This window comes from Haliotis asinina, chromosome 14, assembly GCF_037392515.1.
Source record: "Haliotis asinina isolate JCU_RB_2024 chromosome 14, JCU_Hal_asi_v2, whole genome shotgun sequence".
NCBI lineage: Eukaryota > Metazoa > Mollusca > Gastropoda > Lepetellida > Haliotidae > Haliotis > Haliotis asinina.
This window is the reverse complement of record NC_090293.1, coordinates 20,926,931-20,940,800: the sequence shown is the minus strand read 5'-3', so window position 1 is coordinate 20,940,800 and position 13,870 is coordinate 20,926,931. Positions and strand designations below refer to the sequence as shown.

The window sequence follows — 13,870 nt, the reverse complement described above, 5'->3', positions numbered from 1 at the left end:
TGAGTGTTGGTTGAGCTGTGATAGCAAATATCATACGTAAATTTTGGTAGCTATGGTAGCTACAATGGTTTCTTATTTATGATAATAAAAACACACAGTTGATTTATTTGAATTCGTAAACAAAAAACGATGGCTTTGCCTTTGGTGGAGAAATCTGAAAAATTTCTTACGTAAATAACCCCTTATTTCACCTATTTACCAAAGTACACAGCAAATGCCAGTGTGTATTCCTTATGTAACGAAATTCCGTTGGTATCCTCAAAACAGTTTCGGCCCATAAGTGTTTTCAGGCTGCATGCGACACAGAGATTACACCTTCCTTGCTGTAACTCGCGCTTGATGGTGTAAATACACGTGTTATTTGTCATCATTCCCTGGATGGTCAATTAATGATTTTTTATCAGGTATAATTAGTAGTAACACCACTTCGGTTACTCAACAAAGGTTCCCATTTGGCATTTCTCCTATCTGGAGTAAATACTCAACATTATAAATTAAGGTCTGTAATGGCAAATGTATTGTATGTTATGTAATGTGGGCATGTAAGTGATGCAAGAGGTTTTATCAGCTGAGTTACAAAAGCAAACATCGATCAAAGGATTAACCGATAACACACTGATTGATTAATTACTTTTATCTTCTAGCGGATTTGTCAAAAGGCAGAGTGTGTAGATGACTACACCCTGTCGTAAAGTGTGAGTGCAAAAACAACATCCTCCCTTCAAAGAATTAACCACCCTTGCGTTGATTGATTGATTGCTCATTATTGGTTAACTAAATTACTTAGAATAGTGGACATCATACAATTAGTTGCCAGGTGTGCTATCTTGGGAGACCAATGAGAGGTTTATCTGGTTTTCACCAACGAAAGACGTGAAACGATGTGTTACTTTTTCGCAAATGAGACAGTTGTAAGACACGCGACACAGAGCAGGATGATTTACCAGCTGCAGATGAATGGAATACGATTTCTTTTACGTGGATATTGATGGATACACCCCTGAATAAGGTAGTAGCCTGACATTGTTGCTATAAAATTAGTCTGTTTTACATTCATTATTTGCATTTTGTTTTAATTTATTTATTGTAGCATTCAGCAGAATCTATATGACAGAAAACACACACTAGATCGCGTATGTGTGTGAAATAGGATCCACATTGGCAATCTATACAATGTATAAATGTTGCTGTTATGTTAGATATTTACTATGAGTATAAGCAGATCGTGTGTTCTTTTATTAATTTTCAGAATCATACAAATATGACAATAAACTAATTAGGGTTATGAGGCAAAATATAGAGACGTACATTGGCTTCGTTATTTTTCCGTCCTAATAGTTTTTTACCATTTCTACCACTGGCAGATGATTAACCTTCAAAGTGTTTCATTTGTTTTCATAATACATTTGTAATGAAGTAAAAAATGACTTCACCTCAGTTGATCTGTCTATAATTAAACTATCAGTTGCGCCTACGGACTGCGCAGCAGAGGTCACGAACCAGTCACGAATTCTGGGATATCATCCGGGTACTCGCGGGAGAAAAACAATAACAAAAGTTTACACCAGTCCACGGAAATTGCTCCGCATTAGTGCCCCTTTAAAGCTGATGTTGTCTGAAAGTCTTACACTTGAATTTGTTTGCTTGGTCATAAACACAGCGCTGAGCAAGTTTCCAGCGACGTGACAACATAGTACAAATAGTCAAGTCTGGTCCATACAATCCAGTGATTAACATCATGAGTATCAAGACTTAGTACTACCCTACAAACACATAGATGATTTATGATGAAGACTTCTACCATTAAAAATTCATAAGGGTAAATGGGGTGGCCATCAAGACTATAGCTTGCAGAGAGCAAAGAACAAATATCAGACTCACCTCATCAGTCTTGGCATATATCACCTTCATGACATTAGACTCACTTCTCATAACACTGTCAGACTCCCCTCCCCTCACCTTTCATGACATAACAGACTAACTTCTCATGACACCGTCAGACTCACCTCTCATGATAGTGTCAGACACACCTTTCATGACATTTTCAGATTCAGCTCCCCTCTCATGACCCTGTCAGACTCACTTCTCTGACATAACAGACTCACCTCGCCTCTCATGACGCAACAGACTCACCTTACCTATAAAGACAATGCCAGACTCACCTCGCCTTTCATAACATATGTGAGACTCTGGTCTCCTGAGTTGGTGATTCTGGTGGACAAGAGTCGGATACACTGCTTAATGTTGGCGATGGGTGGCAGGCCACACGTCTCCTTGAAGCCACTCAGGGCTAGTTGCACGTTGTCTCGTAGGTCGGTGCCATCCCGCAAAGGCTGGATTGCAACCTGAAGATAGGACCAATGGCTGTTGAGCAAGCAGTCAGTGTCAATAGGGCTGAATAATTTCCTGGTGCTCACCTTTGAGATATATCACCAATTAAAAACTTACCGGGAGCATTGAATTTTCAAATTACATGTATTTCTGTTAGCTGTTCATAAATATTCAATGCCATTTAGAAACTGCTCAAATGTAAGTTTTGTTATATTTGGGTCTACACTTTCTCAGTAAAGTGTAGATTCTAGTAGTCTGTTGGGTGGTGTCCAATTCAGCGACAATGTCAATGAAAACACTATCATATTGTAATAAAGGTGCAAAAGTTAAGATATTTTACAGACACTTCCTATAATTACATTACAGTCCAGTAGAGTCTACACACAGACGTTTCACACAGTAAGACACTCATATGATTTGTTAAATCAAGAACACATGAACCATCACTTTTCCTTCTACAACAGAAACGGGAGATGGATATTCAGGTGTCTTTTGAATCTGTTAAACAGTAATCATTGCAATCTTCATCCCTTCCTTCACTGGTATTATGTTGGACTGTTACTTCATTATTAAGCAGTTTTTGATGAACCCACATTACCTTTCATAATATTTCCATAACCTACCTTGAATGTTTCATCTATGTTTTTCACTCCGACTGACTTCATGCTGGTGTAGTCCCGATATCGTTTTGTTTTCTTCACAGATAAGCCTCGTTTGTATGCCTGTGGTAGACCAGATACATTTAGTCCACAAGGAAAGTTGTTAAATTATTGCTTTGGACATATGTGCTTGTTGCCTTATATGTGGGTGAGTGAGTTGTTGCTATATATGAGTGAGTGAGTGAGTGAGTGAGTGAGTGAGTTTCGTTTCGTTTCGTTTCAGGCCACAATCAGCAATATTCCAGCTATATGGCAGCAGTCAAATCAAATCTGGACCGGACAATCCAGTTCAACAGCATGAACATCCATCTACACTATCAGGAACCGATGAAGTGTGTCAATCATGCCAGTGAGCGTGACAACCTAATCCTGTAAGACACCTCTTATGACAAGCATAGTTGCCTCTTATGGCAAGCATCTTCATGGGTTACTGTGTGAGTTAAAGAAACATTAAACAGAAATGAGTGAATGCTGTTTTAATGCATACTCACACTGCTGATAGTGTATGTTTCACACCACAGTGAGTGAGTAAATACTGTTTTAAGCCAAAGAGTGAGTTAGTGACTGGTAACCCTATTGAAGGCAGCAGTAGTTTGGGTATATCATAGCAGATAATAAGGGTCCAGATTTTCGAAGCTCTCTTAACACTAATGAAAGGCACTTACCACTATTAAAGAGCTTAGAGAGCTTAGAAAATTAAGCCCAGGTCCTCAAACAAACTCACCCCACCACCTCTCTTGTTTGTTATTGCTACATGTACAAATAATGTACAGTTTTCAATGGGGTACCCCGTGTTTGACAAAAGCTGGATATGTCGGTAACCTGTGAAAAAGAATGGATAACAATCAAAAATAAGAAACTGACAATTAGAAAACCATTATACATTTTTATTCTAGCTACAGAATGTTGCAAGATATGTCACAAAAGAGAACCCACAACCTAAATGGAAATCTCCCTTCTGCTGTGATCAGGAACAAGGGAAGAGTTGTTGCCCTTAGATTGAGAATGGCACTTAAACGTTGTTAACTTCTACACCTTTAGGTTCATATTCAGTCTGGTTTCTAACAAATGGCAATAAATCCATCATATCTTTGGACATGAAGTGGGATGAAAAAACAAACACATTATTTTCTCAGATACTTTTCACTAAGTTACTGTCCTCCTGCAGGTTATAGTATCCCTATGCAATGTTTCAACATAAGACATTTACCTGTTTGCATGCACTCAAATGGTATTGTGAACTGTCCAATGAATTCATCTCCAATATAGTCATCATCCAGAACAGTGAATCTCACCAAAGCCAGCTCTGGCAAGTTAATCTGGAACTCGAAGCTTTCATCAAAGATTGGATTATACCCTGGAAACAATCAAAATAACACATACAAAAGCATATATTAGGTTGATATTTATTTAAAACCATTTTCTGGTATAAATTAAACATGACATGACTAATTTACAGTTTAAGAAATTCATTCTAACAATTGCTATCCTGCAGTGAATATTCAGTGCAGACGGCAAGTTCAAAATGACTTCTCTCACAGCAAAAGGTGGATTTCACCCCAAACTTGCAAGTGAGGTGGGATAAAAAATATCAAATGATTTATCACAGATTTGGTATAGGTACCTGTATGCTGAAATAACTACGTCATGTACGTTCGTACCATTCACAATCTAAGAATTCAATATTTTAATGTCTGTTGCACATTTCAGTTCCCATTACTGAAATCTGTCATCAACCCACTTCCACCTATAATTGACCTAGGTACACAAAACACAAAAACAGTGGAGACTAAGTGTTCAGACTTACCATTATGCGGCATAGTTTTTGTCCTCTCTTCGGCACAGTCCGACGGAATGCCGAACACTTCAATAGTAACATAGGGATCAGTCACCTCCCCTTTAGCTGCAGAACCCTTAGGCTTGGGGAAGTTCTGACCGCTAATAATCTGGAAGAAACAAAAAAAGAAGAAGTCATTTTCACATTTGTCTCGATAAAAAGGATTTATTGTGTGGTGTCTGCAAGTCAGTTACTGAATTATTAAATCAGCAGCAAAATTTTTAGTTACTGTCTAATGTCAAATTACCATTGCAAAACACTAGCATGAAAAATATATATACTTGCCGAAGAGTTTGAGGGGAAATATTTGTTAAGACCTCTCTAAGTAGTATTCATCTTGATAAAAACATTCCATAGTATCAGTGTGGGTATCATCTTATACAAAATATTTGTTTAGACACAACATTTATCATTTTGAAGACAATTTTGGAGGGATACAAAGTTTACCTTCATACTGATCATTTGTTCAGTCACCATACTGACCTGTACACGGGATATTTGTTCAGTCACTTTATTCATCTTTACACTGAATACTTGTAATGACACCATAATCACCTTTATATGAAGTATTTGTGGGGACACCCCTGGAATGACCTCCCTGGTGTTTGCACTGAAGTATGAGATCTCTTCTCGCATGATGGCTGGTTTCAGTACAAAGCCACAGCCTCCATTCTTGTGGAACCAGCCGTTATAGAGATCCATCATGAGACCTGCCGTCTGGTAGTTCAGGGCAACTGGGGAGGAAAGACAGACATTATGTATGTCATACATCAAAATATTCTCAGGAGAGGCGAGTGTTTGAATTGTTTGTTTGTTTGCTGCTTAATGCTACACTCAGCAACATTCCAGCTACAGGGGGGCAGTCAGTAAATAATCAGGTCTGGGCCAGACAATACAGTGATCAATATCATGAGTACTTGGGATACGATGACATCTGTCAACCAAGTCAGCGAGTCTGACCACCCAATCATGTCAGTGTCCCCTTATGACAAGCATGGGTTCCTGAACATCAATTCTGACTCAGCCCTAGATCGGTTGTTGAGGACCAATTCTGACCCGCATCTTCATGAGTACATGCATGTCTGCAATCATGAGGTACAGTCTATGTGTGTTAATTTACCATACAACAAACACTTTAGTTGGTCCCTTTGAGCCACTTGGTTCTTAATTCTATTTTCCTTCAAGTCTCCACAGTTGTACATGTAAACAAATTCAAAATGTTGTAATAATTAGTAAATGGTTCAAAAATCATCAATAAAGGCTACAGAGTAAAAGTAATTACTGCAATACAGTGGAAGCTGTCTAAACCAGCACTCACTGGGACCAAAGCAATAATTCAGTTCAGACAACATGCTGGATTGTACAGCTGATGATGGATGTACAACCCACTGACAGGACTGAAATTTTATGCCCATGTTGAGAACTTGCTGGATTGGACAGATGCTGGTTTTGACAGCTTTTACTGTACAGTCAAATCATGAATGTTGATTGCCAGTGTCTTGATTCTTATGTATAAGTAAACGTACCTATCGACCCCAACCATTTCTTCTACCATCATAGACATACCAATGTCACGAATATATCAAGAGGTCGAATTTATCACTTGGTCAGCAATTCAACTCACTGAGATTTGAGCGTATGTCTCTCCTCAAGAGAGCAACCAAAGATGGTGACCCAGTGAGACTTAACAGAGTCTCAGAGCAGAAACACCCTGATAATGTATGCCAACCAACAACCTTCATACAACAGCACTTCTTCAGCTGCATGTACTGCATGATTAACACAAACACCTTGTCCTTGAGGCCCTGGTGTTGGGCGCTGAGTGGAGAGTTGGAAGTAATGTTTGTGCAAACTGATCTCTTTTTATAGGAGTACAAGAATAAAGAGCAATAGCTGCATACTGTACCTCCAACTTTACCACCATTTATCCATAACAACGTATAACACATGCACAGCTTGTATGGGAGTGCCCTTACCCATTTGGCAGCCACAGTTCCAGAGATCTTGGGGGTTGTAGTTGCTGGAGTCGATACGCATGCCGTTGGGGTAGATGCGTGACAGGAACCGCTTGTTGTGGTTGACATATTCCTCTGGTGAGGACATTGCCAACTTCAGAGCCTGGGATTCGCTGTATGAGCAAATCTCCCAGCACTTCTCTGAAAAATAAATTACATATGACATTTTCAAAGAATCATGTTATTAAATCTGTAATCTGATTGAGAATTATTAGAATAAATGTGTTACACCACTACTTGTCCAGAACTGTGGAAGGAGGTGAGCTGTATTTCATTTATTTCCAACACACCTGTGCACAAAACCTGCCCATATTAATATGAAATACATAGTCATCCACATGCCGTTGATTTATTTGTGAAAACTGATATAGACTTCATCTTTCTGCAAAGCAGCAATAGTCATGTTCACAAGCATTGCCATGACTCGCTGAGTAGAACTGTACTATACTCTGTGAGCCATTTCAAAAGAGAATTATCCATTCCATTTGCAGAGGAATACTATCTACTATAGCATAATATACTGCTACAAGTCAAAGTATCATGTTCCGTGGTGTTACACATGTAGATGTTGGCATAACATGATGACATTTGAAGATACTGTGGATAAAAACTTCTTCATAGTTTGTGGAAGGCCTCAGTAGCCCTGACGTGTAATGTGTCAATGCATCATACTATGTAGATTATCATGACCCGATTAATATGACATGTTTAGAGCAGTCACGACAGGAAGGACATGGACTCTTAAAGTTCTGCATGTCTTAGTTAAGTGAACTATTTAACTAACACTTAAGACTCCGAAATCTGTAGCATATAGCAGGTAAAGGCCTTGGGAAAGGGAAAATAGTACAGTTCATTGTGAGAACAAGGTTTAATACATCTACTTCCTATTGTCTAGTGGAAAAGGTATCACTGAGCTCTTGTTTGGTTTCTAATATTCATCCTATGATGGGCCTTACCGTATACCTGTTACACCAGAAGAGCACAACATGCTTTTCTAGTGACACATGTCAGACCACTCTGAGAACTGGTATACTGGGTAAAAAATATATGAAAGAATCTGCATGTACAATAAATGTTAATCAGAGCCATAATTATTTCAGGGCCTTAGTATGTAGAAAACAGGATCTGCATGTACAATAAGCGTCAATCACAGTCACACACTTGGCTCACAATATATCATAGTACAGACAGTATATTGCAATGCTATCTATTTGCCAATACATAGCCCTACAAGCAATATGACAGGCTGAATATTGTGTACATCAGGGTACAAAAGGACACACTCGCCTGAGTCACCAAGTGCTTTTGGTCACTTCTTACAACCAACATAGGTAGCTGGGGGCAATTGTAACCCCGGGCCCTTCTAGGACATCTTTTGTGTACTTACGGTTCTGCTGGGACGCCTGAAAGTCTTCAAATCTCTTGGACACACAATACACAACCATGTCCGACAGCTCCTTAACCAGTTTGTGTTTCTTAACCGACCCTTCCTGAAACACCAACATCCAAGGATTCTGCAGTCTAATAACCAAAACACAGACAACTACATACAGCCAACAGATTGAGAAAGCTCTAACACATACATGTCTGAAAATTGAAACAGCCATGAAAAGATGCATTTTTCTACCAACAGGCCATGTTCTGAATGCCATCAAGGTAAACAAATGCATGCCCAATAGATAGACATGGCCGTTCAGTCAATCGGTTGCAAAATTTGGCAAAAGCAGTGCAGTTCCTTTTTCCTTTCAGTCTCCATGATACAGCAGAAGAAGCATGCGACTTGACATAAGGCAGGTAGGTCCCTCTGCATGTTTCACTGGCTGAATTCACACAGTATACAAAGCTAGGCAAAAACCACTAAACTTCAGCCATTTCTGCATGTGGGAACAATGCAATCCCTGACTTTATTTACCAGTATGCTAGTGTTCTTCATTTTGTACATTATGGAAAATGGTGTTTGTGGCAAGGCTGCTAAAGACCAATCCTGGCATGGACAAGGACCAAAAACACCACAAGTGAATCTTGTGACTACTTAACAGGTACACACTTATCAAACAGCAATGGGCAATTGTCTCCAAATAAATAGAAGTATCTCACAAATCTATGTTTTCAGGATTCCAAAAGCTTACACATATGGCATTACAACCACTTAAATTCAAACTAGATTTATTACAATAATAATTTTCACTATATGAAAGAAACTAAATAACATTCAAATCTTTTAGCAAGATCTCACTGACAACAAAATATTGTTGTTTTTTCATGTTTTTTTTTTGTTTTCTCAAACTCTTTGCAAAAAGAAACATTCCAGTCAACAAGCCTGAAGGTGGCGAAAAGCTTCAATTTCACTATGTTTCAGAGTTATCAAATAGGATTTTCTTGTACACTGAGTGACATTTAACAATACACTATTGCCAGACTGGTGGCTTAAGTCACAGACTATAACCGAGTCCTTTGAAACTTGAACTTTTACCTAGGATTCACCACGTCTCCTTGACACTGATCTTTAACCTTGACCTTACCCGTTTACTATTTTTCTTCTTGTCAGGTTCGGCACCTTCATCCTCATCAGTGACATAGCCCTCAACTGAGCTGCTTGAGATTGGCAGTTTTTTACCCTGCAATAAGCATGAGTTAAGCATGTGAACAAGGCAACTAGATCTACTGATACCAGCAAGGTGAGGTTAATCTGGGGTCCAGATAGGGGACGATGTCAGAAGCCAGCCAGGTCATAAAGTCCACACCAACACAGCATATAGTATACAAAAACCATGCCAGAGAATAACCAGTCTCAAACATACTCCAAAACAGACTCCACTGGGCATCAAACTCACTGTGATGTTACAATAGTCATTGACAGGTCAGGTCATAGCATAGCTGTTATATTTCAGTTACTGGTACATCTATTGAAGTGACTCAATTTCATTTCCAAACACTTAAACCATTCATGCCAATAAATAATGATACGATTGGGAAACATAAATATGCAAAGTCTATAAGAAATTTGAACCTATTTCTGGTAAACTAAATCCTTCAGTTGGAGGTATCAGGACATACCTGTATTTCACCCACACGGGTGGTGTTGGAGTTGTATTGAGCTCCTGACCAGGCTGTAAGCACTATTATCTTACCTCACACATGAATGTCGCTTTCTGATTGGCTAAGCACTATTTAATTATTTTCCGTGTACCCCGCTTACTGGCGATGTATTATTTTCAATGTACACTGCTGTGAATTCCAAACTCTTCTGGTTCATGGTTGTACTTCTTTGTCTCGAATAACATTGAATCACACATGAAGCACGGAAATTACTGATGCCTTGTGATTAAAAATTGATGGAAGGGAGATAACTCTAAATCTGTTTATCTTGTGTCGTCTGCAAAATGGCAAAATTCTGATGTTCGGCATGATAAATACATTGTTCACTGGTCCCTTGGGCTCAAGGAACATAAACAAACCTTGAGGGTACATGAGCCCATGGCCCCCTTGAAAATAGTGAACAACTTATAATATGCATCCTGACCTAGGCACATATAGTTGTATAATCATATCCTTCAGCTGTAAGTATCAGGACATGCCTATTTCACCCACACAAGTGGTACTAGGACATGACTATAATCAATGGCAGAACCAAGAAAGTTAGAACCAGATCAGTTCCTGACAGTTGGATATACTTCATAGCTGCCTCATGTGTAATGATGTATGGGACATGCAAACCTGAGCTGATGAAGGGTCTTTCTTGTGAGTGAGATGGTTTCATTGATAGCAACAGATTTGTTTGTTTGGGAAATCACTGCATGTCAGATATTTGCAAAAGCAATGCTTGTCATTGAACTTTTTTATATGAGGAAATCCACCAACATGGGTATAAGCAACACCTCTGGAACTCCAACTGGCATTGATTTGAGCCCAGTGATTAGCTGTTCATTATGTCCATGAAAATTAGTACTTACATTTTTATCCTAACTTGGCAGATTATTCACACAAACTAAGCAAATGACTGTATTTTCATGTTTAAAGTTTCATATCAAACACAAACATTTTGGACCTGTTGACATGTACGTCAGGAACATAGAAATGACCTGAAATCATAAAATGAATTCTTCTTTAATAAACACGTGTGGCACATCATGGTTCAGTAGTTTAGATTCACAAGGATTTTTAGACTTCGTAGTCTTCAGTCTCCAAAAATGCAATTAAAGATCTTTGAAGGCTAAAATTGCACATTTGGCTAATAACTTAACAAACTTATCAACACACTTCATCTCCCTCAAATTCAATTTTAGGAGCCAAAATATGACTGGCTGAGGTGAAAGGTACACTCACAATATCTGATCAATATCCAAAGAAATGAATAAATTTTCTCAACAAGTCTGAAGTGTCTCTCGCTTATCCTCCAATATTGATTGAACATTCCTCTGTACGACATTGACAACACAGCCTGATCACTCACCACAGAAAAGATGAGAATGCACTTGCCAAAAATAGCTCATAAAACAAATTTGCAAATTCCTCATAGATGACAAGCAAGTAATTATCCACCGTATATTAAACATAAAACTTACAGACTGACTTTTGTCGTAACGTAATTTTTGGCCAGCAATATTGATCTTGAGCCTTCCTGCTACAGATGAGATGATGTTCAAACCTTCTGTTTCCGACTTGTTTTACAATGATAAATATCTGTAGTGGATGTGATGAATTACACAATCAGAGGATCCAATTGATTGTGATCACAATTCACTTTGAACGGTGACAGCTAAATCAGGCTTACTCCATGGGCAGTAAACCGAGGTGATAAGAAAATATAATCTTTATGCCTTATAACTCAGCTGACATGGAGGTGTGAATGTTGTTTCAGGGCAATTATGTCATGGATGCCAGTAGAATGTTATTCTTTTTCAGTCAGACCGCAAAATAATAGCTAGAAACACAAGTACGTGTTTATACTAACAGTACAATTATGGTGTAACAACAACTGAACTAATGCGCTTGACAAACTAGAATGTTGTTGCTGCTGACACCAGCACACACAGGAGTTTTTTGCCACCTCCAACAATCTTTATGAGTTGTGGGTAGCAAGATACCTTTACTGAAACAACTTATTATGGATTGCCAACAATGAAGAGGACTTCAGTTGAAAATCTGAAGACCGTAGAGTGTGATAGCAGCAGGATGCAGGATTTAGGGCAACAATGAAACATTAACTATTGTTCAAAATCTTACAGCATATATTTTAGTGTAATGACAACTGAATCACACCATATCTATACTGACGTAAGACAGGTAATGTATTCATAAGAATCGTAAAAAATACCCTGGCAACTCTCTGTCTTTTGGCATTTGTGACACCATGTTTATCGGTGTGACCCACTGGTCACATCCTGCTGGCATGCATTTTTCACGTTGCAACCTCAATGACAACAAGGGGTTCTTGTGTCATAATTTGTTATAGTACTGTTGCCAGGATCACCTGCGTTAATGCTTCATGAACACCTGTTCACCTTCATTTGGATAACATGAACAATGGATCTGGCTACTTTCAAAGTCTAATTTTTACTATAAATTCAACCTGTCCAGTATAAATACCCTAAATATTTTGTGTTTTTCTTATGTGTCATGCCAAGATTATTTCTGCTGACTGAAACAAAGAATAATGTATGTTAGCTCTCTTGTCCATAAAGATTAAATACACTTGGGACTCATTTAAATGTTTAAACCATCTTAACCCTTCACTAATCATACACAGCTACAACCATTTTCTCGATCATCCATCCATAAGTTCTGTATGTGTCAACACATTTAAACACATTTATAGATGCATACAACAAGACGATGAGTGACTGTCCACCCCCATCATAAAAATGGCAAGTTATGTCAGCACTTGACATAAAGTTTATTACATTAGAAATATTTGATAGAGGCCTATTCCGGGTGTGTACCAAAAGGTACTTGTAAATCCTTATAGTGAAATGGCCTATAGAAGAGGTCTGTCCAAAGGTATCCTTCTAGAGATTGTAAATGTAAGTCCCTTTAGTACAAGGACCATGGAAAGTGATGACAGACCTTTTCATGGTATGTGCCAATCCTCATAGAGTAAGACCCAACAGTGGAAGACCCAATAGTGATAGGCTTTATCGAGGAAGCTAACAAGAGACCTATCAACAACTTTCCTCCTGCAGATGATATATAAATGTAAGGCCTCGTAGTACAAGGCCATATGGTTGAAACTGCTGACAGACTTTTACATGTTTTCCACCTACATTTCATACCATAAGGCCCTACAGTGCAAGGCCCAATACAGGAAGGCCCTATAGTGGAAGCTGATGCGACTAAAGCAGGGACTGTTCAAGGCAAGGCATTTCTCTTCCCACACCAAAGCAAATAGACAGTGGATATCCTAAAATTACATCTCTTTCTAAATGTGACCCTCAGGATTATCTAGGTACAGTTTAAGTGTTTCCAAATAGAGGTTTCGCATTACCCATAAACGTCAACAGCTCCAAACAGTTGCAGTGCATCTTACCCTTGACCATAATCACCATATGCTATGTGCTCACAAAAAGTAAAGAAGGATTCTCACAGTTAGTTTCAACTGATGTTTTTCCTACAGTTTCTTTTGAAGCACTTATGTGCTTGAGACATATCAACAATATCCTGTTCGATTTTTTTTCCCAACATATACCAGAATGGAAACTAGTATGTAATTTTCCTCAGATATACTTTCAAGAAAATCCACCAAGTGATAATTAACACACTTACTTTGATAAGAACTTTGCCTTTGAAGAATTCAGGTGAAGGTAAATGCTCGAGATTTTCATCGGCAGCCTCTGTGTACAACGTGTCCCCAAGTATAGTTTTCATGTAATGGGCAATAGCTTGCTGTTGCTTGACAGTACAGTGGTTTTCTATTGACAATATCACAGGGTACCTGAAATACAAGTTATATCATATTGAGCTGTTTGACAGTGCAGTCGTTTCTATTGATAATATCACAGGGTACCTGAAATACAAGTTATATCATAGCG

The 13,870-nt window shown here is 38.5% G+C and overlaps 1 protein-coding gene across 1 annotated transcript in view; it reads right to left on the bottom strand.

Annotated features, from left to right (window-relative positions):
- LOC137260630 (inactive phospholipase C-like protein 2) overlaps positions 1 to 13,870 on the bottom strand; it is a 70,927-nt gene that overhangs the window by 7,155 nt on the left and 49,902 nt on the right. The window contains exons 8-17 of the mRNA XM_067798228.1: positions 13,605 to 13,773; positions 9,365 to 9,460; positions 8,230 to 8,332; positions 6,804 to 6,983; positions 5,383 to 5,561; positions 4,798 to 4,936; positions 4,201 to 4,347; positions 3,715 to 3,812; positions 2,955 to 3,053; positions 2,163 to 2,345 (exon numbers count right to left, since the gene is read on the bottom strand). Coding sequence (XP_067654329.1) covers positions 2,163 to 2,345; positions 2,955 to 3,053; positions 3,715 to 3,812; positions 4,201 to 4,347; positions 4,798 to 4,936; positions 5,383 to 5,561; positions 6,804 to 6,983; positions 8,230 to 8,332; positions 9,365 to 9,460; positions 13,605 to 13,773 — 1,393 coding nt within the window. The remainder of the gene's footprint in view (positions 1 to 2,162; positions 2,346 to 2,954; positions 3,054 to 3,714; positions 3,813 to 4,200; positions 4,348 to 4,797; positions 4,937 to 5,382; positions 5,562 to 6,803; positions 6,984 to 8,229; positions 8,333 to 9,364; positions 9,461 to 13,604; positions 13,774 to 13,870) is intronic.